At 47.2% G+C, this 25,395-nt stretch overlaps 1 protein-coding gene across 1 annotated transcript in view; it reads right to left on the reverse strand.

The window, feature by feature from the left end:
• Positions 1-1,844: 1,844 nt before the first annotated feature.
• The window catches only part of LOC127584373 (electrogenic sodium bicarbonate cotransporter 1-like), a 182,221-nt gene continuing 158,670 nt past the window's right edge, over positions 1,845-25,395 (reverse strand). The window contains exons 22-25 of the mRNA XM_052041132.1: positions 23,639-23,812; positions 21,451-21,609; positions 14,935-15,014; positions 1,845-7,598 (exon numbers count right to left, since the gene is read on the reverse strand). Of these exons, the coding sequence (XP_051897092.1) occupies positions 7,490-7,598; positions 14,935-15,014; positions 21,451-21,609; positions 23,639-23,812 (522 nt within the window). The 3' untranslated portion in view covers positions 1,845-7,489. The remainder of the gene's footprint in view (positions 7,599-14,934; positions 15,015-21,450; positions 21,610-23,638; positions 23,813-25,395) is intronic.

Below are 25,395 nucleotides of genomic sequence, written 5' to 3' on the forward strand. Positions count from 1 at the left end.
GACCCTGGGGTACAAGTACATGGTTTCCTGAAAGTGGTGACACAGGTAGACTGGGTGGTGAAGGTGTTTGGCACACTTGCCTTCCTCGGGCAAGACATTGAGTACGGCATGTTATAGCTGTACAAGATGTTGGTCAGACCACACCTGGAGCACTGTGTGCAGTTCTGGTCGCCACACTACAGGAAGGCTGTGATTAAGCTGGAGAAGGTGCAGAAAATGATTCACAAGGATGTTGCCAGGACTGGAGGCCTTGAGTTACAAGGAGAGACTGGACAGGCTGGAAGTGTTTTCCCTGGAGCGAAGGAGGCTGAGGGGTGACCTTAGAGAGGTTTATAAAATCAGGAGGGGCACGGATAAGGTGGATGGACACAGTCTTTTTCCCAGAGTAGGGGAGTCCAAAACTACAAGGCACAGGTTTAAGGAGAGAGGGAAAAGATTTAAAGGGGACCCGAGGGGCAGAGAGAGTGGTCGGTATATGGAACGAGCTGCCAGAGGAAGTGGTAGAGGCGGGTACAATTACAACGTTTAAAAAACAGTTGGACAGAGTAAGAGGGACATGGGCCAAACACAGGCAAGTGGAACTAGGTCATGGAGACACCTTGGTCAACATGGACGAGTTGGGCCAAAGGGCCTGTTTCTGTGTTTTTAACTCTATGAGTCTAACAAGGCTTTTCTTTAACTGGTAAGACTAGCATTTCTTACCCATCCCTAATTGCCTCCGAATTGAATGGCTTGTTGGGCCATTTCAGTGTTAAAATCATGGGGAGGTCTGGAGCCACTTATTGACCAGATTGGGAAAGATGGAAGTTTGTAAAGGACGTTATTGGGTTTTACGAGAATCCAGCATGGTCACAGTCACCTTTATTAATGAATGAAGGACCCTGATGAAGGGTCTCGACCCGAAATGTTGACTGTTTATTTCCCTCTCTAGATGCTGCCTGACCTGCACAGTTCCTCCAGCACTTTTTGTGCGTTGCTCCAGAGTCCAGCATCTTTAGAAGCTCTTGTGTCTCCTTTATTAATACTAAGTTTTCATTTCAGATTTATTTACATAAGTGAATTTAACTGAACCTTTCCCACACCGTCACGTCCAATATATTAATAACCAAGTATTCCAAAATCTAATCCCTGGCTTTGCTTGTTCCCATGTCTTGGAGGTTAGTCTATAATCTGTGGAGGTTCCAGACCAACACTGGACGGTTTGCCGCTCCACTGAAGTGTGGAGGTCACTACACAGAACTGAGCAGCACAAATCTACACAGCCCTCTCTTCACTGCTCGCTGTGTAGCGCCAAAATATCCAGCCTGGTTGATGCTGTGTTTTATAGCATCTGATACCATTCGGCCCATTGTCTCTGCTATCTCTCTGATAGAGCTACCTGCAGTGCTATTCCTATTGATAGTATCTACAGGAGGCGCTGCCTCAAAAAGGCAACATCCATCATGAACGATCCCCACCATTCGGGCCATGCCATCTTCTCACAGCTACCATCGGGCAGGAGGTACAGAAGCCTGAAGTCCCACACCACCAGGTTCAAGAACTGCTACTTCCCTTCAACCATTCAGTTCTTGAACCAACCAGCACAACCCTAATCACTACACTATGACCACCTTGCACTAAAATGGACTTTGGTTTTCTTTTGTTTTAATTGTGACCTTTCTTGTAAAAATTGTTTGTTTTTCTTGTGAATGCTGCTTATCTGATGCTCTGTGCCTGTGATGCTGCTGCAAGTATGTTTTTCATTGCACCTGTGCACACATGTACTTGTGCATCTGACAATAAACTCGACTTTGACTTTGAAACCCATTCTTCCTTCCGGCTGATGCAGACAAAATGCCACAAAGTTAGTGCATAAAATTCCTTTATTTATTTTCACATATACTTGATCTGAAAAAAATGCAAAAAACCTCCCCAATTTTTTTCCTATCCCACGTCATTTGATAAAAAAAATCATCATTGCTAGCACAGAAAGTTGTTTATATTAATCCAACATCTCATAACATTGCAATTTTAACTTATTCAGCAAACTACACTTAAATGCAACATCTTTACACTTCTCCCACAAGGGCAATCACCAGTCTTGTGGAGATTATTAGTGACTTAAGTGGCTCAAGGTGCATATGAGAGATTACAAATGTACAGTCTATCACAGAGGGGAGGAGATGGTTGAGGTTATGACTGGGAGAAGCAGGCAGACTTCATACACTTTCTGTCTTTCACCTTTTCGTGGTCCACCCTTCAACCTCCCTCCCTGCTCCCCAAAATTTACAATAATGAAAATATTAACAAGAAGTAACAAAGGTTTGGTATCTCAATGAATGATTGAAGTGATTCAGTAGTCAAATGCATTTCAAGTATAATCACATTGGAAGACCTTGTGTTGCACTGATGGGCACCACACCATCTCACATCCCAGCCTCACCTACCCCTGTGCTCACAGACCTGGCAACATCTTGCCTTTAAAATTCTCACCCTCATGTTCAGACCCATTGATGGTCTTGTCAGCTACCTTTGGAACGACTGAAATCTCTGGGTTCCACCAGTTCTATCCACTGGTCCTTCTCCAGCTCCTGCTAGTAGCTTTGCCTTCACCCACCAAGACCCTTCCTAAACATCTGACCCTTTAACCCTGTCTTCTTTAAAACCTACCTCCCTGTCCTCCTCGGTCTTGTCCTGCCAATGTTCCCATGAAACCCACAGGTTGACTTGCCTGTGTTAGGGGGGCTACGTAGGCATGAGTTGTGGTTGCTGGACTGGATTTTCTTGGCTGCTATCTCAGGAATGGATTAAATGCAACACCTTTCTACAAAAAGCTGCAATCAGTTGACTTAAGCAGACTTAAATGTCCTGGGAGTGTGCTTTGTATGTTGTTCAAAGATCAAAAGGCACAGCATTGCAATGCCCTGCCCAATTTCCCCTTGTTAAACCTCATGTGGCTTTTCTCCCTGACCGCTGCCTCTCTCCTTCCACAGCGATAGAGTATCCAACAGCAGTTAGTTTCCTGGTGGGTGTGGTAGGTTAAAATTGTCCCCTCTCTCCCCCAGGAAACCAAGAGGGTCAGGAACATGCACCACTGTTGCCATGAGTTTTCTGGTCTAAAGTTTCATGAAGTGCAATGTTCTAAAGTCATCCTTTCAGATGTCACAGTGCTCTGAGCATAGCCTCTTAAAAGCAGGAGACTTCTGAGATGCAGAACGCAACAGGTTTCAGTAAAGCTCGGGGTTGAGGTCACAATGAACTGGCGGGGTAAATCATGTCTCGGGATGGCTGGTTTGACCAAACTAAAATATACATCAGAATGACATTAAACCTTTCTTTGGGCTGGGGGGCTGTTTCTCTGTTGGATTGACTCTCTGATGGCGAATTCCTAGCATGTGCTGGGCAGAGACACACTTCAGCTGTTACTCTCTGGGATAGTTGTTTGCAGAGTTGACAATTCTCACCCCTCTATCTCCCAACCCTGTCACTTCTTCCCCCACCCCTATCCTGCTGTCCTCTCTCCCACCCATTCACTGGTCTCCTATCACATACTCTTCATCCCACCTCCTCCCCATCCCACCTCCCTGTCCCTTACCACTGCCTCCTCATACTGCCCATCTTCCAATCTCCTACCCCTTCCCACACCCATATTTTCCAAACTATCTCCAACCTAATTGTCCAATTTCCTGCTTTCCACTCTGCCACCTCCACACCCACTCCCCCCTATAAAAATTAGCCAATGTTCTGCTCTGAGTGTGGTTGGCCAAGGCTTGGTAAGATGCCTATCCCTCTTCCTGTATCCACATTGGCCACCACGCACCCCTCAACACTCTGACATTGCTCCTCAAATGAAATCACATCAGCAACGATTCACCTTATGACAACGTTTAACCTTCCCAATGTTCAGAAGGTATTGGGGATGTAACAAGTAGTGAGCTCTGAGGAAACCGCCCCCACCCCAGCAGCCACTTCACCTCTCACTGGCATCGCTAATACTGGGGGGGGAGGGGGGGGGGAGGAGACAAGGGTCATTCACAACTCTGGTCATATTAAGTATTGGTGCAATTTGACTTGGAAGTAAGCAACTGAGAACAGAGAGAGACAACGAATCACTGGCAGGGATCTCAACTGCACCTTCTTACAGGAATCTCAGCAAGAAGCAGAAGGAATAGAAGCAGGAGCAGGCCTTTCAGCCCCTCCAACCTGTTCTGACATTCAATACAATGGTGGTTGATCCTGTGCCTCGAGCCACCTTCCTCCACTCCCCCGTGAACCCTGATTCTCAATGATCAAAGATCAACCAATCTCAGTCTTGCATATTCTCAGAGACCGAGCCTCTGCAGCTCTCTGGGGAAGAGATTTTCTAAGATTCACAACCCTCCAAGTGAAGGAATCCCTCCTTGTCTCTGTCCTAACTATCCAACCCCCTTGTCCTGAGAGTGCTTCTCCAACTCCAGGCGCCACAGGCTGAGGCAACAGGTTCTTGTCACTTGTGTCACAGTGAGATCACTCCTCAATCTTCTAAACTCCAGGGAATGCGGATACACCCTACTCCCTGGCTCCCAAGTCCCAGAGTGCTGGACAATGTGGATCTCTCTCCATAACCCCAAACATCTCCAGGTGTTCTACGCACAGTCAGTCCCATCTCCTAAGGTATCTGGACACTACCTCCATCTCCTTTCATGGAGTGTCTGGGAGAAGCCGAAACAGTTCAAGACAATTAAAGGGTCTCACAGGGCTGATAGAGAGTAACTATTTCCTCTGGTGGGGAAGAACCCTAAACTCAGAGAGCAGCCATTCAAGGGTAACATCAGGAAGCTTTTCCTCACACTGAGGGCAGTCTGGACACCTCTCCCCCAGAGAGTAACCGAGGCTGGGGTCAAATGGATTTTTCAAAATTGAAGGTGACTTTTGTTGGATGAGGGTATGAAGGTTTAAGGAACCAAGGCAGGGAGATAGAGTTCAAGATAAGATCAACCTGGGTTTAATTAAATGGTAGAATAGGCTTGCATTCTCTGAGGATGTGACTAGATAGATTAGGGGAACTAGTAAATGAGGTGTGTTGGAATTTGCAGATGGCTTTCTATAATGTCACAAGAAGGAGGTTGGTCAACAAGGTTCAACCACATGGAACTGAGCACTGCTGTGGGTTGAGAAGTGGTTGTCAGGTGGAAAGCAAAGAGTGAGGATAAATGGATCTTTCTTGTGTTGGCACCACAGGGGCCAGCCCTGGAGCACCAGTTAGTCATATTCTCTTTCAATGAATTGGATGAGGGATCCAATGTCAAATCTCCAAGTTTGCTGTGGAACAAAACCAAGTGAGACTGTGAGTAGGGAGGAGGGTATAAAGAGGCTCCCAGAGGATATGGACAAGGTGAGTGTGTGGGGAAGAACATGGCAGATGGAATATAGTGTGGGAACTGTGAACAGAAAAGCAGAGCATTGCTTAAGCAATGAGTGGCGTTGATGTTGAAAGAAACCTGAGTATCCAAGTACACAAGTCACTGAAAACCAGCAAGTGATAAGGAGGACAAATGGTATGTTGGCTTTTATTATGAGGGGATATGAGATGAGTAAAGGCATCCTACTGCAAGTATGTAGGCCCTTGGTGAGACTGCACCTGTACAGTGTACAGTTTGGTCCCCTTGTATAATAAAGGGTATCGATGCCATAGAAGGAATACAGAGAGAATTTACTGGACTCACTACTCATCACGGGACTGTTGGGTTTACCATATCAGGAGAGAATAAGTGAATTAACCTGGTATTCTCTAGAACACAGAAGAGTCAGAGGAGCTTTGAAACTTAAAAAATTCTCAAGGGCTTGACGGGGAAGATGCTTCTTCTGGCTGAGGAGTTTGGATCAAAGGGATCACAGAATAAAGGGTTGGACGTTTACAACTAAGGAGAAAGTTCTTCCCTCAGGGGGTGATGAATCTTTGGGATTCTCGGAGCGTTGTGGAGGCTCAGTCATTCAACACAGTGGATTTCTGGATATTAAGGGAATCAAGGGGCTAGTGCAAGGCAATAGTATTAAGGAAGATCAGCCATGATTTTAGTAAAAGGAAGAATAGAGATGAAGAGCCATTTGGCCTCCACCTGCTCCTATTCCTTATGTTTGTATCTGTTGATGAATGGCCTTCTGTTCCCATTTTCCTGGAGTGAACCTCCCCCCGGTTGCGTCTAGTGCAGACATTACACAGAATACTATGCCTTGCAGCTAATTTCTGAACCCGCATGGTGGATCCAACAGAACTGGCAGCAAGAACACTACCTGACCCATGTCTGGGAAGGTGCAGCCTCTGAACTTCTCCGGTACTTATCCTAATGGGACAGGTGGTCAGCACAACTCCCAGAATAAAGGGGATTCCTTCCTTTTCTGTTCAAGCCAAGATCCATGGACTGAAATTGTCCCTCTCTTCCAAGGGGAAAACTCTAACTTAACCTGACCATCAAAAACCCACCGAGATTAATGGAGAGCAACAGCAGGCAGGTTAAAACCAGTGCCCCACTCAGTCCTGTGGGCCAACCCAGCCCAGCACTGTAGGTTGTCCCACACTCAATCCCACAGGCAGCTGCACCATCCACCAGCAGTGCATGCGGGGTGTTAAAGCGAAGACTGCAACTTGGTCCCCGAGTTAAATAAAATCATCACATCCTATTTTTACATGTGGGAGAATAAGGCTAAGCACTGTACAAAAAAAGTGTGATTTAAAAATAATTATTTAAATTACTGCTTGGTCTCAAATAATATAGTAATAATAATAGTTTTAATCTCTTGCAATGCTTTAAAAAGGGCTTCAAAGATGTGTTAAAGAGTGTTAATGATCTAGAGACCCCAGTTTTAACCTTTCAGATTGAGATTAATAATCACAGCGGTGTACAATAATAATCATTTGTACAGAATTTCTGTCATTCTAGAAATAAGAGGTAGAGCTATGTCTGACTACAGACTGTGTCTGCTGTTAGTTAATAATATATCCCACCTGATAATTACTGGATCAAACAATAAAAGGAGTTCAGTATAAGAGGTCAGGTGTGAAGAGACTATGATGTGTCTGTAATTAGGTTTTCCAGCAAGCAGGGCTAAAGTGTCATTGGAAAAATAACCTTTGCATAGTCAGCAATTCCCCGCTAGTACTTCATTTTGGCTCTTAACAAGGTCACAAGGAATAACTGAGCTAGACTGGTCTGTCATGGCAGAATAGCTGAAGGAGAAGAGGAGGGGGGCTTCGTGTGAAGCATCTTGCTCCTGTAGCGTACCACACTGGCCTCCCCCAATCCACCTGGCTCTTACATTCTTCAAGCAGGACGTTAGTCTGGGGGGTGGGGGAGAGGGCTCTTTGAAAGAGTTGGTGGGGTGGGGTGGGTTGGGTAGATGGAGAGGAAAAGAAAGGTGCCTCGTGCCTTCCCCAGGCATCTGACCCAGCCACAGTTCCCTAACGCAAGGTGAGTCAGCCTCGCGGTGTTGGCGGATGTGAGCGTGTGCCGACTGCACTGGGACCGCTGGCTCAGAGCGCCGTTTCCGTTCCTCTGCTTCTCCATAAGGAGCCTGGTTTGTTGTCGGGCTCAAGTTCAATTCTTATCTGAGGCACAGTTCTCAACGGAGTGGTTGGAGGGCTGGAAACAAATGGTACGAGCTTTAATGAGTGGGTAATTAAACAACAACCCCTCCCCCCCATCTGTAAAGATGCCCCACCACAAGCACTGGCTAGAATCAGAGACATACAACACAGAAAGAAGCCGCTCAGAGGAACAGAGAACATTGGAGCAGGAGAAGGCCCTTCAGCCCTTTGAGTCTGCTGCACCATCTGAAACAAACCAACTATCTCAGCAACAGAATTCTATGGACCACCTCTTGCACTACCATGGACGTCTCTGACTGTGTCTATTTTTGTTTGTTTTTGCACAGTCTTTTTTTTCTTTCTCTCCTCACTGTCTTGTACAGGAGGCGCTGCCTCAAAAAGGCAACGTCCATCATCAAAGATCCCCACCATCCGGGCCGTGCCATCTTCTCGCAGCTACCACTGAGCAGGAGGTACAGAAGCCTGAAGTCCCACACCACCAGGTTCAGGGACAGTGACTTCCTTTCAACCGTTCGGTTCTTGAACCAACCGGCACAACCCTAATCACTACCTCAGTACAGCAACACTGGGACCACTTTGCACAACAATGGACTTTGTTTGGTTTTAGTGATGTTCCTTCTTGTATAATTTGTTTAAGTTATGTTTTTTCTTGTGAATGTTGTGTAGCTGATGCTATGTGCCTGTGATGCTGCTGCAAGTAAGTTTTTCATTGTACCTGTACCTCACTGTACTTGTGCACATGACAATAAACTTGACTTGACCTGACTTGAATTGATATTATATTCCTATTCCCTTATGGAGGTATATAACGTTATGGGGGGCATAGATAAGGTGAATATACACAGTCTTTTATCAGGGAAAGGGAAGCAAAAACTAGGGGGCACAGGTTTAAAGTGGGAGGGGAAAGATTTAAAGAGGACCTGAGGGGCAAGTTTTTCACACAGAGGGTGGTGGGTGTGTGGAACGAGCTGCCAGAGGAAGTGGTTGAGGCGGGTACAATAACAACATCTAAAAGACATTTGGACAGGTACTGTATAGGAAAAGTTTCGAGGGATATGGGCCAAACACAGGCAAAAGGGACTAGCTTAGATGGGCATCTTGGTCGGTATGGACCAGTTGGGCCAAAGGGCCTGTTTCCGTGCTCTGACTTTCCCCAGGCCCCTTGATGCTTTTTGCATCTTGAAATCTCCCTACCTCCTTTTTGAAAATTATTTAGTGACTTGGCCTCCACAGCCCTCTGCTGTAGAGAATTCCCCAGGTTCACCACCCTCTGAATGAAGTAATTCCTTCTCCATTCAATCCTAAATGTCTTTCCCTGTATCCCAAGACTGTGACCCTTGTTCTAGACACACCAACCCAGGAGAAACACCCTCCCACATCCACCCGGTCAGAATTATGTACCTTTCGATGAGATCTCTCCCCCATTCTCCTAACTCTAGTGTGCTCAGGACCAGTTGACCCAATCTCTCTGCATATCAGGCCAGTCGTCCCAGAAATCAACAACCTGCTGGAGGAACTCAGGGAGACGAGCAGCATCCGTGGGGGGAGAGGAATTGTCAACATCTCGGATGCAGGGTTTCGACCTGAATCATTGACAATTCCTCTCCCCGCACAGATGCTGCTCGGCCCGCTGAGTTCCTCCAGCAGACTATTTGTTGCTCCAGTTTCCAGCACCTGCAGTCTCCGTTGTGATCCCAGAAATCAGTCTGGTGAACCTTTACTGCTCTCACTCTGTGGTAAGTAGACCCTTTCTCAGGTGAGGAGACCAAAGCTGCACACAATACCCTTTGGTCTTACCAACGCCCGATATAAATACAGCAAGACATTCTTGCTCCTCTACTCAAAACCTCTTGCAGTGAAGGCCAACATACCACTTGAAAAACACAATGATGCTGGAGGAACTCAGCAGGCCAGGCAGCATCCGTGGAGAAAAGCAGGCAGTCAACGTTTCAGGTCAGGACCCTTCTTCAAGACTGAAGATAGGGAAAGGGGAAGCCCAGAACCTTGACCAGAGAGAGAAGCAGTCCCCTTCCACTACTGACTTTTCTGCCCCCCTCACCTACTCCAACCTCACCCCTTCTGAACGCTCTGCTCTCCTTTCCCTCCGCACCAACCCTGACATTGTCATCAAACCAGCCAACAAAGGTGGTGCCGTGATAGTCTGGTGTACTGACCTCTACCTTGCAGAGGCCAGACGCCAACTCTTGGACACTTCTTTCTACCTATCCTTGAACCATGACCCCACCAAGGACCACCAGGATATTATCTCCCGCACCATCACTGACCTCATCACCTCGGGAGATCTCCACCCCACAGCTACCAACATGATAGTCCCGCAACCTAGGACTGCCCGCTTCTACCTCCTCCCCAAAATCCACAAGGAATATTGTCCTGGCAGACCTATTGTCTCCGCATGCTTTTGCCCAACGTAGCTTGTATCCTCGTACCTGGACACAATCCTGTCCCCCCCAGTCCAATCCCTTCCCACCTACATCTGTAACACATCACACGCTCTCCAACTCTTCCATAGCTAAGTTCTCCGGCACACACAACCTCATCTTCACCATGGACATCCAGTCCCCGTATACCTCCATTCCCCATCATGACGGCCTCACCACCCTCCGCTTCTCTCTTGACCGGAGACAGAACCAGTCCCCTTCCACCATCTAGATTTTATCTAGATTCCAGCATCTGCAGTCCTTTGTTTCTCCAACATACCTTCTTAACAACTTGCCTTCTTAAGTGTCTGTTGCAGCTGTCTCTTCATTTTTAGTGACTGGTGTACAAAGACACCCACAGCCCTTTGTACATCGAAGTTTTTTCAAATCTGTCACCGTTTAAATAATACTCTACTTAGATGAATAGCTTCACTTTTATCCAAGTTTATTCCCATAATCTATTTTTGCTCTCTTAATCTATCTGTTAGTCCTTTTTTTGTTGGTCCTAAACTGCTCCTCACCCTCAGCCTTACTCTCTTTCTCTGGCAACTTTCTCTGCCTTCTCTTTGGATCCATCACTATGCCATACCTCTTGGGCTATCCGTGGGTGGGTTAGTTTTCCCCTGCTGAGTGTTAGGGAGAGATCTCCAATCAGTCCAACTCACTGCCCTCTTCAAATATTTATCCAACTTCCTTTTGAAAATAAAACCTTCAGCAGACCTTCATCGACCTAATTCTACCTCCACAGATGCCTCCTGACCTGCTGAGCATTTCCAGTGTTTTCTGTGTTCATTTCGGATTGCTAACATCTGCAGTTTGTTGCTTTTCGATACCTTTTGAAGCTCCCAGTGAATCCACTTCCACTGCCCCTTCTGGCAGCATGTCCCAAATTACAACAACTTACTGACTAACAAACTTTCCTTCTCTCTCTGGTTCTGGTACTGATCACCTTCACTCCTTGTCCCTCTGGTCAATGACCTGATCCCACTGGAAAAACCTTCTCCTTATTACATAGAACATAGAACACTACAGCACAGTACAGGCCCTTCGGCCCACGATGGTGTGCCGACATTTTATCCTGCTCTAAAATCTATCTAACCCTTCCCTCCCACATAGCCCCCTATTTTTCTATCATTCATGTGTCTATCCAAGAGTCTCTTAAATGTCCCTCATGTATCTGCCCCCACAACCTCTGCCGGCAGTGCGATCCACGCACCCACCACTCTCTGTGTAAAAAACTTACCCCGACGTCTCCCTTGTACCTTCCTCCAATTACCTTAAAATTATGTCCCCTCGTGTTAGCGATTGTCACCTTGGAAAAAAGTCTCTGACTGTCCACTCGATCTATGTCTCTTATCATCTTGTACACCTCTATCAAGTCACCTCTCATCCTCCTTCTCTCCAAAGAGAAAAGCCCCAGCTCGCTCAACCTATTCTCATAAGTCATGCTCTCCAATCCAGGCAACATCCTGGTAAATCTCCTCTGCAAATTATCCTCCTTATTCTCTCTATCCAAGCCCTGTTTGATTTTGAACACCTCTATTAAGTGTCCCTTTGACTTTCTCTGCTCCATGAAGAATATCCCCAACCTCTCCACCACTGACACCATTCTATTTGATCTCCAGATAATGATGAAAACATTCAGCTGGTCGGGCAGCATCTGATGGAGAAACAGTTAATACTTCAGGTCTGGGACCTTACTCTCTCTCCATAGATGGTGCCTGGCCTGCTGAGCGTTTCTATTTCAGATTTCCAGCATTTTTTTTATTTTAATGTTTCCTGTTAAGCTTAGTTTGGATGCCGAGGTTAGATCGCTGGTTGGTATCCCTCAAGGAAGCTCTCGTTGTTTCTAGGCAACAGAAGATAAGAGAAACCGCAGTTCCTACTCTTCAGTGCCAGCCTGCCCCGCTGTCACTCAGTGTGTGTGCGCATGGTGGTTACCATGTGAGGAGAGGACCAGAAGAGGTTCTGGCTGTGGAGAAACACCTTATAAACCACCATCTACCTCCATCCACTTCCCTCCCACCTCACCGCCATCAATAGATTTTCAAGGCCATTACTTTGCCTTTGTTGTGGGACAGTTGACCTCAATGCATCCAGACTGTGGGAGGTGTGACTACACTAAAGTGAAGGCACATCATTCCCGACATTTCGAGAGGTCATGGCCAGTCAGAATGCCGCATACAGAAAGATTAATGATTAATAGGACATAGAACAGTACAGCACAGGAACAGGCCCTTTGGCCCACAATGTCTGTGCCGAACTAATTACACTAGTAGCTAAAACTAATCCCTTCTGCCTACACTGTGTCCACAGTCCTCCATTCTCTGCATATTCATGTGCCTATCTAACAGCCTCTTAAACCCCTCTAACGTATCTGCCTCCACCACCACCCCTGGCAGCACATTCCAGGCACCCACCACTCTCTGTATAAATAAACTTGCCCCGCACATCTCCTTTGAATTTACCCCCTCTCACTTTAAGTGCATGCCCCCTAGTATTTGACATTTCAACCCTGGGAAAAAGATACTGGCTGTCTGCTCTATCTATGCCTCTCATAATTTTATAAACCTCTGTCTGGTCTCTTTTCAGCCTCTGCCGCTCCAGAGAAAACAACCCAAATCTGTCTAACCTCTCCTCTTTGCACATGCCCTCTAATCCAGGCAGCATCCTGGTGAACCTCTTCTGCGCCCTCTCCAAAGCCTCCACCCCCTTCCTGTAACGGGGTGACCAGATTGAATGCAATACTCCAGATGTGGCCTAAGCAAAGTTTTATAAAGCTGCAACATAACTACTCGAACTCAGTGCCTCGACTAATAAAAGCAAGCATGCGGTATGCCTTCTTTACCACCCTATCAACTTGTGCAGCCACTTTCAGGAGCTATGAACTTGGACCCCAAGATCCCTCTGCACATCAACACTGTTAAGGGTCTTGCCTTAATATTAATATGTAGACTGGAGCACCTTGTCACTGCTATGCTGACACAATGCGCCTGGTCTAGCATTACCAGCAGGGTGTTTTCCTTGTTCGTTGCTCTCACAGTGCACACGTCTCCTCCCCAACAAATGCTCTGATACTTCAGAGAGGGAGGCAGGGCAGTCTTTCCTGCCAACATCCATTCCAAGGTCACACACTCCCACAACTTTCTCGAGTACATCTCCTTCCAACCAGCTTCCTGTAGGGATTCCACTCTCTGAAGATGAGACTTTCCACACGAGTTCCTTTAAGATCTCTTCCATTTTCCTAAACCGAGAATCCTCCACCACAACAGTTGGCAGGGCTCTCAACCACGTGTCCCCCATTTCCCACCTTTCTGTTCCACCCCTTGTCCTCACCTTCCACCCCTCCGGCCTCCATATTCAATGGATCATCTTCTGACATCTCCAACAGGATTCTGAACCAAATGCATCATCTCCTCTCCCTTCCAGCATTCCAAAGGAGGGTTTCCTCCACAATACCCTGGTTCTCCCTCTCCACCAATCACTCTCCCTCTCACACCTCTATCCCATGCCACCATAGGAAATGCAACACCCTCTCACTTTGTTCTTCCCAACCTCCAGGGACCCAAACAATCCTTCCGAATGAAGTAGCAATTCATCTGCACCTCTTCCCCGCTCCCTCCACAGATGCTGCCTGACCTGCTGAGTATTCCCAGCAGTCATAGAGTCACACAGCACGGAAACAGGCCCTTTGGCCCAACTCATCCATGCCGACCAAGATGCCCATCTAAGCCAGTCCCATTTACCCGCATTTGGCCCATATCCCTCTGAGCCTTTCCTATCCATGGACCTGTCCAAATGCCTTTTGAATGTTATCATTGTACCTGCCTCAACCACTTCCTCTGGCAGCTCGTTCCACATACTGACCACCCTCTGTGTGAAAAGTTGCGCCTCAGGTCCCTTTTAAATCTTTCCCCTCTCACCTTAAACCTATGGTCCCTAGTTTTTAGTTCACCTTCCCTGGGAAAAAGACTGTGTGCATTCACCCAGTCTATACCCCTTATGATTTTATACTATATTAGGTCAGCCCTCAATCTTCAGCGCTCCAAAGAAAAAAGACCTACCCTGCCCAACCTCTCCCTATAACACCAGCCTTTGAGTCTGATACCAATACCAGCATCCTCGTAAATCTTCTCTGCACTCTTTCCAGTTTAATGAGTACCTTCCTATAAAGGGGAGACCAAAACTGTACACAGTACTCCAAGTGTGGTCTCACCAACGTCTTGTACAACTGCATCTCCACAGCAGTCTCCATCTCCATTTCAGATTTCCAGCATCTTGCAGTATTTTTGCTTTAACTACTCTTTGTTGATTGAGCCCGGATTGAACCCTGGTCTCTGGTGCTCCAAGGCAGCAGCTCTTACCAGCTGCACCACTGTGCAGCCCTAGTTTTACATCCTCACGTTAAGCTGTATTGTTGGACACTCAAAGTCTTTATTTATCCACGGGATGTGGACTTCATGGGCAATTAAAATCAATCATTTTAGTTGCCCAGCATCACAGGTTGGTCAGACTAGGGAAGGACATCGGATGAGCTTTTGCAAGAATCGACCAGTTTTGCTGTGACTGTAACTGATGTAAGCTCTTTGCATTCCAGATTTACTTAATTAATTGAATTGATATTTCCCAACTGCCAGGGTTCGATTTGAACTCATGTCTCTGAATCAATGATCCAGAACTCTTGAGTGCTTAAAACACTGGAAGATTTGCCCCTCTTCAAATAGCCCAGAGAACGTAAGCGAGCTTGAATGATGGAAGAGCACTTTCAAACCCATCTGTGAAACTTCAAACACTCTGTAAACATGTTGGAAATGTTGCTGGAATTTTTTGCAAAAACACACAACAGTGGTGAAGTCATTACTGCAGGAGTGTTCCTGAGACAGACAGCCCATCTCACCTGGTACTGGCGGTGAGGATGATCAGCTGGCTTACCTTGGTATAGAGATTGACTGGAAGAAGGGGACTGGATCAGCAAGAAGTGTGTCGTTCAAGGAATGTCGGTGGCTTTTCTCCTGGATTGAAAAGGGGCAAAGTTTGTCACTTCAGTCAAAAACTAAATTTACTGGCAACCATTTCACACAGGACACAATCACCAAAGGATGGACCTTCCTGCTATTGGAATTGGGTGAACTGCTGAACTCTTGGCTGGGTGCACTTCAGTTCTGTGCCCCGCACTTCCTGAATGATGTCAAGGCCTTGGAGAAGGTGTGGGAGGGACATACCGGAGCAATCCCAGGGATGTGGAGAGATAGGAAGGGGAGGGTTGTTCTCCTCAGTGCAGAGAAGATTAAGGAGATATTGGGGATAAGGGGGGGGACCTCAATGAAACCTACTGGATACTGAAAGGCCGGGATAGAGTGGACGTGGAGAGGATGTTTCCATCAGTGGGAGAGTCCAGGATCTGAGGGCACAGCCTCAGAATAAAGGGACGACCCTTTAGAACTGAGATGAGGAGGAATTTCTTCAGAGGGTGGGGAATCTGTGGAATCCGTTGCCACAGAGGCAGTGGAGGCGAAGTCATTGGGTGTATTTAAGGCAGAGATTGATAGGTTCTTGATTGGTGAGGGGGTTAAGGGTTACAGGGAGAATGGGGTTAAAAGAAAATCAGCCATGATTGAATGGCAGAACAGACTTGATGGGCTGAATGGCCTAATTCTGCTCCTGTATCTTATAGTCTTATATTTAATGAAAGTGTTCAAAATCATGAGGAGTTTTCCACAAGGTAAGTCAGAACCAGTGACCAGAGGATGAGGATTTAGGATAACTGTGAAAGGAACCAGAGTGTGGGGAGAGGGGAACATTTGTACGGATGTTGTGATTCCGGATGTGCTGACGGAAAGGGCAGTGGCACGAGATTCAACAGGAATTTTCAACGGAATTTCAGTTGTAGGTCTACATGGGAGCACGGCCTGGATAGCATGGTGGGGCTGAAAGGCCTCTTGTGCACAGTACGATTACCAGAGCACGATTGTTTTACCTCAGCTTTTCTTTGTGTTGTGACTATGATCCAGTAATACACACAACAGCAGGAAAATCTCCCTCAGTGCAGGCGAGAGGCTGGAGCCACTGCCCACTCACCCCACGCCACAGGGTTTGGGGCATGGCACAGATTTACTTCAAAACAAACCCACAAATCCACTGTTCATGGCCAAAAGCTCTCAGCTTGGTGTCCACCAAGATTTCCCACAGCTTTCACCACTGGATGGTAAGTGATCCACATCTGGACCATGGGTTGCCCACATTTGTAGTGAGTCGGGCCACATCTGATCCAAAGGTTCCCCACACAACCAAGTGGTGGGAACGTGCCCTACAATTCAAACCCAGCTGGGAAACCTGGGATAATTCAATTCGTGCCATCTGTCTGGGGCTGTTGAGCTGACCAGTTACTGGTGCAGTGAGTGGCTGACTCCATGACTTACTCCAATAATGTGGGAAAGTGAGGAGGTACCATTCACCGATGGTCCAACTGATCTGCTCATGGGTTGGTAGCGGGTTATGGAAGGTGTGGAGCTTGTGTGAAGAGTTGTGTGGACACCACTTCCATGAACAATGATTTGAATTGACAATTAGGATGCCAGCACTTCCAATGTGAGTGATTTAGAACAAACAGATTGCCTACCTGTATGACCTTTAACCTCCTGCAGTAGATACACCCCACTCTCACACTGTAGGATGTGCTTGGAAAACCATGTGCTGAACATGCATGTAAACATGTCAGCTATGTACAGCCATGTAAGCCCCACCCTATCCCATAATAATCAATCCAACCAGGCTGGGAAAAGTAGATGAAAATGGGATGGGAATGGGGTTTGAAACCAATGTTGAGCAGAAGTTGACACGGAGGGTATTGGCAGAGAGGACAAATAAACAGGATCAATTTTATTTTACCCTCAAAACTGTCCATCCACGGCCAGGGATGGGAGACTCTGACCTAAGAGTCTTTAGGGAAAGAATTTGGCCACTAGGCTTATCGCTGCCCAGACCCCAGTGTCAGTAAAGTCAAGGGGGACTCCACTGGGAGGGAGAACAGCTCACAGCCTATCGATCCACGATCAGCAGGCAAGGACAAGCTTCACAACCACCACCGATCAGGCCCCATGATCTCCCCGAGATCATGGGACCTTCACCTCTCCATGTGGTCCAGTCACTGAACATTTCCAAATGACTTACACTTAAGGAAAATAAAATTGATCTGAAGCCAATCACAGCTAAGTGAGGCTGCTCATTGCTGGCTCAGAGTTAGAGCCAAACATCTTCGAAGATCTAGCTCCTGATTGGGTAAGGTCACATCCCTACCTGGGGATCTGAGGAACACAGTAAAAGTCTCCTCTTATCTGAGCCTCAACTCCATGCAGCACCAGGGTATAGATATTAAACTCGGTGCACAGGACTGGGTCTGGGGTTGGGACGAGAGGGAGGGTGAGTATTAGATGATACACAGTCATCTGTCAACAATTTTGCAGGTAGCAAGTCATCAGAATAGCCTCTTAAGACACTTCAGTAACATGAAAGGACAAGGGGAACAGGGGAATCCACCATCTTAACTGGGAAATGTATTCATCACTGGGTCTAAATCCTGCAGCTCCTCTCTGTGGGAACACCTTCACCTGAAAGACTACACCGGCTCAGGAAGACTGCTCGTAAGGGCAATAAATGGTGGTCCCATCAGTGAAGTCCAGACCCATGAGGAGCCTTGCCTCAGGAAAGAGAGGGACAAGAACAGGGAGAGGTATACCATACTTTACATGCACATGGTTTGCCTTTATTCCTACTGTGTGCAGAGGTCACATACCAAAGGGCAAATTTTCAGGATGATTTTACAAAGCAACAATTCATACCCATGCACCTTTAATAGGCAGTCACGAACAAACAAAGGAAAAGCCAGTTACAGTTTGAACAGTGACTGCTTGCAAAGGACAGGGTGTAAGCACAACCTCCCAATCACCATTCTGTGTGCTGATTAAGAGAAAGAGCATGCAGGTGAAGCAAAGGAACTCACCGACCTGAAACACAAAGGAAACGACAGCAAAAGGGAGACAAAAGAGGGTTAGCATTTGGTTACGGCTCCCAGTGAAGCACAGTTAGTAGATGATTGTTAGCCAGAGAGCTGTAACAGAACAGTTCATGTGAGGCCAAGCAAGGTGGAAAGAAAGAGAGTGAGAGAGAGCGACAGAAAGAGAGAGAGTGAGAGCGACAGAAAGAGAGAGAGAAGGGGAAATGGGAAATAAACAAGAGATGGAGGAAGTGTATGGCGTGAGATGTGGGTGAAAGCGAAGAGAGTGAGTGAGATGATCCCACTGACAGAATGGAACTGTGGCAGTCACAAGGTTTTACTCACTGTCGGTAGGTATTTTACTGCCTAGGAAGGGTTCTTGTTCCATCATGTCCATTGAAATTTTAATTGCAGGAACTTTTTCTGAGTATGGGTAATCGGACTGTGAAGGAAATGTTTACAATGCTTAAAAACAGCACATCGCAAACTGGAACTCATAAAGATAATGAATGAAAATGACCACACTGGAGGCTGCTTAAGATGGGTGAGGGTGCTGTGTGTGTGCTGGGGATGGACACCAACTGTTAAATAAAAGATCTGAGTGGACTTTGTTATTCCCTTAATTGCTTGTTGTAAATGCTGCTGTCAGTCAGTGGTTGTTAGGGCTGTAACTTGAATACTCAACAATGCAGAAGGTCATTAGTCACCCGGTTACCCGACTGAAATTAACTCACTCAGATCAGAGGGTTTACAGCAAGGCCACAGCACTGTAAAGGAGGGACTGCCACCCTGTAATTCCACTCTTTCACAGGTGTTTCTGCAGGATGAACAGGATGGGTCCAGAAACATCTCAAAAGTGATGCTGTTAGTTAGATTTTAGTTAGGAGATTCCACTGGGGTTGGAGGGGTCTCTCTCTCTCTCTCTCTCTCTCTCTCTCTCTCTGTCACACACACATACACACACTCTCTCTGTTTTACACACACACACATTCTCTCTGTCTCACACACACACACTCTGTCTCACACACATTCTCTCTGTCTCACACACTCTCTGTCTCACACACACACACTCTCTGTCTCACACACACACTCTTTCTCTCACACACACACTCTCTCTGTCTCACACACACACACACTCTGTCTCACACACATTCTCTCTGTCTCACACACTCTCTGTCTCACACACATTCTCTCTGTCTCACACACACACTCTTTCTCTCACACACACACTCTCTCTGTCTCACACACACACACACACACTCTCTGTCTCACACACACACACACTCTCTGTCTCACACACACTCTCTCTGTCTCTCTCACACACACACTCTCTCCTCTCTGTCTTTCAAACACAGACACTCTTTCTCTCTCACACACACACACCCCCCTGAAGGACAGGTGGGGAGGTTTACAGATACTGGCAGGAAGAGGCATGACACAGGCATGTGGCACCAGGGCAGTTACATGGCATTGAGGGTTACACAGACAACTCATGACATGTGGCAGCATCACAGTCCGTCTGGGTCAGAGGATAACAACATTTCCCACGGATTATGTTCACAAAGGAGCAGAAACATAACTCAGTACTGAAAAACATTTCAGAAGGCATGTTAAACAAAACAACAGCAACACACTAAAAAACTACTCCCAACAAACAAGTTACGTAAATAGTGAAATCTGTCTGGTATTAATGCAACCATTAGGATCGCTGTAACTGGGTCTGGGATTGGCTATGCTGGGATCCAACCTGGTGAAGCACCTGAACTCTTTAGTGTACATCCATTGGTTGTCGGACAACTACACACCACTTGGTGTTTTGATATCGCAGCCTCTGTCTTGATGAGCAATGATAACAACTGAACCGTTCACCAATGGTTGACAAGCAGCCTTCTACACATCTCCTCACGGTGGAGTCTTGGCTTCAGGCAGGGAGAAGGCCAGACCAGAAGAGAGAGGAGGTAAAGGGGAGAGAGAGATGACCTGGGCCAGCCCTAAACTCTCTCCCACACAACAGAGCCTCAGCAAGAGTCCCAACAGAGTTTCCAACCTTGGCCTGGAGTTTACTAGCATTTAAATAATCTCTTGGCCTCTGAGCAGAGACATGGAAAGGGCAATAAGTAAAGTCTTCTTTAAACAATGCTGTCTGTTGCTTATAACATGGACGGAAAATGAACTGTTTGTCTTCCATATCCGAAGCACCCAGTTCAGAAGTTAACAGTTTGTTTGCTTTCCAACTGACGGGGAGAAGGCGGGCCACTGGGAGGACGGACATGTCAAGTGACCTATGGCATGACGGTGGTCAGTGGTCATGTGATGGAACCTCCAGGAACATGTTGAGTTAGAGCTGGGAACCCTAACTGTCCAAGCTGAGGAGAATGAAGCATTTTTACTGCAACGACAAATATAACTGTCATAATGCAAACGTGATCGGACAGACTTCTATGTTGGAAAAACAATTGGGCTCATTGCGAGCCATTTGACTGCTCCTCCTCCTCATAGTTAATTGCTAACTATGGAGCGACCCCAGTATCCACAATGACCCATGTCAACTGGAGCGACCATGATATCGACATGGATCGGTTTTACAGGGAACTGCATTTAACTGCCACAAGGACCCAGACACATGGAGAGTTTCCTCCCCGAGTCATGGAAACACAATTAAATGTAGCCTCAGTCTTCCTGTCCCTTGCAGCCACAGACAAAGGCAGTGGCTAATAACCAGCAAATTCCAAATCAATTATTTATAACATACTTGGCTGTGTTGATTCCAACTGGTGCTAACGGGGAGGGATGATCAGATCTTAGATAGGGTTGGATTTTTGTTCCTGGATAGAAAACAGTTCAGAGTGACAACATTGCGAGGCCAATACATTTGTGTCATGAGAATGGAAGATGATTTTGGAATAATTGATTGAGGTGAGCCCTGAACAAAAGAGGCATTAAAATTTAGATCCTGGCTGTTCAGCGGTGACCTCAGAAAGGCTGAGAACTGGGAGTAGGGATCTGGAATTCTCCCAGGCTAGAGTGTCAATATGAACCCTCTCCACTAAAAAGTGTCCTCTTAAAATAAACTGCAATCAACATCACTGCAGTAAGACAGCACTGGTAACACAGCCCTTGGCCACAGATCACTTCCCTGGGTCAGTTTCCAAGTCTTCCAGAATGGGCACACTTAAGGGGCAGGTGGGACATGTTTAGTAGGAACTTTCTCAAGGGAACTGGTAACAACTTGTAAAGGAAAAAAATAGAGAAAAAGCAGGTCTGATGGGATAGCCTGTGAACAGCATGATGGGCTGAAAGGCCTCTGTCATGGAAGAACCTGAAATCCTCTTCTGCGGGGTTACTGCCTAAAGTGAGAAATATATATTTCCATTTATTAGCTGTGGGTTTCAGCTGGTTGGACCCAGAGGTTTAGGTTAACACCCAGTTACTGGATTACTTGGCCCATTCCTTACATCTTCATTGTCACTGTCTGCACTTGTCGTCTTCTTTTTCTTCTTGTCATCCTCCTTCTTCTTCTTGTCTTTCTCCGGGATAACATCGTCCAGGAAACTGAGGTCATGTTGGGTGAAGATGTAGTCCATCGCTTTCCTTACAGCTACCAGCGCCAGGATCTGTAGACACCAAGGAGACAGTGTAGCGGTTAGCGTCACGCTATTACAGCGCCAGAGACCCGGGTTCAATTCCGGCCGCTGTCTGTGAGGAGTTTGTACGTTCTCCCCGTGTCTGCGTGGGTTTCCTCCGGGTGCTCCGGTTTCCTCCCACATTCTAAAGACGTACGGGTTAGGAAGTTGTGGGCACGTTATGTCGGCGTTGGAAGCGTGGCGACACTTGTGGGCTGCCCCCAGCACATTCTCAGTAGTGCAAAAAGACACATTTCACTGTGTGTTTCGATGTACATGCGACTAATAAATAAATATCTAAGTGTCTATCGATATGATTGTAGAGAGTGAAGTGAAGGGGACAGAGAGAGAGTGGAAAGAAAGGGGAGAAGGGAGAGGGAGAGAGGGGAGGAGAGGAGAGAGAGGGAGAGAGAAAGAAAGAGAGAGAGAGAGAGAATCTCCTCTGATGGGGGGGGGGGGAGTCCACCACTCAAGGTAATAGAGCCCAGGGTGATGTCAGAATGTTCTTTCTCACACCGAGGATGAGGGGAATCCAGAATCCCCTTCTCCAAAGAGCTGGAAATCTCAAAACTGAGATCCACACGTTTTTATTGGGGAAGGGAGCTAAGACATGGAGACAAGGGGGGCAAATGTGGGACCATGCAGGTCAGTTAGGGGATCCAATGACTGGCTGAAGCAGGCTTCAGGGGCTGAATGGCCCCCCCCCCCCCCCCCCCACCCCTTGATCCCAGGTCTCCTGTGCTGCACTTTGGGTCGATAACCTGAAGTTTGTCCACATGGATGGAGCGTGGGTCATTCCAAAGTCGAAGCCCTACGAACCGCAGACTCTGCCCAGACTCCCAGGACTGGACGGGTAGCAGGTCCACAGAGGGAAATGAGCTGACATACCAGGAAATTCTAGGGCAAGTTCTATTGCAGAGAGGAAGACCTCCCGTCCACCGGTCATTGAAGACCACATTGAACCAGTAGACAGTGTTTACAACTCAGGGCTCACCAGCAGACCAACTGGTCTCTGCTGGTGTTTCCCCTCCATGAGGGTCCTCCCACCCTTCACCTCCCTCATGTAGACCTGCTTTTCTATAGCACCCTTCACATCCACTCTAAGTACTTTGAATTTGCAGACAATGTGGTGATCTGTTGCAGTGACGTTAATGAGTACTGGCCAGGTAGAACTCCCCTACTCTTCTTTGAGTCTAGACCATGGAGTCTGTTACATCCACATGAAGGGGCAGGTCAACATCTCCTCCGAGATACCACAGCAGTGCCCCTCCAGTTCTCAGCGGAAATTTTTGTGCTGAAGACCCTGGGATGGGTCTCGAACCCATGACCTCCTGACTCATAGTCATAGAGCCACACAGTACAGGAACAGGACCTTCGGTCCACCACCTCCATGCTGACCTTTTTGCCCATCCACACTGATCCCACTTGCCCATACCAGGTCCGTGTCCTTCCATGCCTTGTCTATTTATGTATCTGTTTGAATGTCTCTTAAACACAGTGATTGTATCTGATTCCCATCTTGGTAACTGCTCTGCCTGAGACCGCAAGGCTCAAGGGACGGAGTGGCCTTCTTCTGCTCCTGATCCATCTGCTCGTACATACGTTGTACCCGGAGAGGTGCCCAGGGAGGGATGAGGGTTGAACAGATCACCACTGCGTTTGACCGGGTTTGACATGTGGGCATTTCCATTTGTGGGGAGGGCCGTGATTAGGAGATGGAAGTCTCAGGGAAAACCTTACTTATTACAATACAGAGGGAGGCCATTCAACCCTCTGGGTCTTTGCTGGCTCATAGAACAATCCCATTCCTCACTAATTTTCCCTGTAACCTTGTCTCCCCACGTCCCCATCAACGCCTCCCACATAACACCATTCCTGTTTACAGTGTGCAATTAACCCACCGACCCCGGAAACCAGAGCACCCAGGGAAACCCACGCGGTCACAGGGAGAACGTACAAGCTCCACACAGACAGCACTGGAGGCCAGGATCGAGCTATACAAAGACGTGAGACAACCTACCATGACTGGAAAGATGATGGCGGCCACAGTTGACTTCAAGACCCACAACATGGTGAGGCAGATCACCTGGATGAAGGTGAAGAGGTGGACTCGGCGCAGGGGGACGTGACGCAGGTAGATGAAGTCCGGTTGGTGCTTTGGAGGCATCAGCAGCAACTTCAACCGGTCCATGAACTGAAACGGTAAAGCAGAACCTTTAACCTCAATCCACCACTCCCTCAGCCTCAACACTCACGGAATCCTCACCTCCTGACACCCCGAGGCCCTTCCCCATCTACAAGGTACGTCGGGGTGTGATGGAGTACGTCCCACTTGTCTGGGGGAGTGCAGAAGTTCGATGCCAGCCAGAACAAAGTAACCCACTCTATTGGCACCCCATCCACCCCCCACAAATACTCAGTCCACCCACCACCAGCGCACCATCTACAAACTACACTGCACTTACTGACCCGCTACTCCCAGACCTAACCCATTGATGCTAAAAGAGCTTACGTACAGGAGAGATTACCGATTGGAGTATGCGTTACAGGTAGACCATGTTACAAATGTGAAGGGATGATGAATGAGGTTAGGACTTTATTCCTTGGAGCGTAGAAGAATGAGGGGAGATTTGATAGAGGTTTACAAAATTATGAGGGGTATAAATACGAGTAGGCTCTTTCCACCTAGATTAGGAGAGATAAGTACGAGAGGACATGGCTTTAGGGTGAAGGGGGAAAGGTTTAGGGGGAACATCAGGGGGAACTTCTTCACTCAGAGAGTCGTGGGAGTGTGGAATGAGCTGCCATCTGACGTGGTAAATGAGGGCTCACTCTTAAGTTTTAAGAATAGATTGGATAGATACATGGACAGGAGAGGTCTGGAGGGTTATGGACTGGGTGCAGGTCAATGGGACTAGCGGAATAAAGTTTTGGCACAGACTAGAAGGGCCGAATGGCCTGTTTTCTGTGCTGTAGTGTCCTATGGTCCTATAAATAAAAACAGTGTATAATCACACTGGATATTTGATTAAAGAAAGCAGAGACATGTGAGGGGAAGACAATGAAGTGTAGAGAGATACGAACTTGTAAAGTCAATCCTACAAGCCTACGTGAGTTAGACACTGATGTCCAGGTGAGGCACCACTCAGCCACCTGACTGTGGGACAGTGGCTGTTCTTGGGGAAACAGGGAGAAGCAGGGCTGAGATCCTCCAACAGTGGATCAGTGGGACCAAACACTCTTCCATCGGAAGAACGTTGAACCAACCACGGCTGGGGCCTTCTGTTTCACTCAGCTGTGGGGGGTAAAGAACTCAACACACAGCCTCAATCACCCAACAGCTTGGACACCGTCCCATTCTGATGAGCCTTCCGGTTAAATGATGGAACTGTTTTTTTAAATTAATTAAACTCCCCTAGCCACAAGAGGGGGTTTGAATACATGTCTCTGGATCACTAGCTGAAAAGGTTGGGTGGGTTACCAAACCCCCACCAATTTACAATTCAATAATACCAATCAAATGGAGCTGGAAACGGAGACATCCAAAGGGGAAAGTGGACAGTATTCAGAGAGCTGGCACAGAAAGATGGACTGAATGGCCTTCTCCTGTGCTCTGTTGTCCTCTGAGATGTACAATGCCACTAATCAGCGGCAGTCACACCAGTGAGAGTTTGCAGGGCAGTGTTGAAACTTATGAAACAGTTTGGCCAACTTTCTAACAATAGGTAACTTTGCTACATGATTACGCTGGAGAGGGGGCAGAAGAGATTCATGAGG

Source organism: Pristis pectinata, chromosome 2 (assembly GCF_009764475.1).
Source record: "Pristis pectinata isolate sPriPec2 chromosome 2, sPriPec2.1.pri, whole genome shotgun sequence".
Classification (NCBI taxonomy): Eukaryota; Metazoa; Chordata; class Chondrichthyes; order Rhinopristiformes; family Pristidae; genus Pristis; species Pristis pectinata.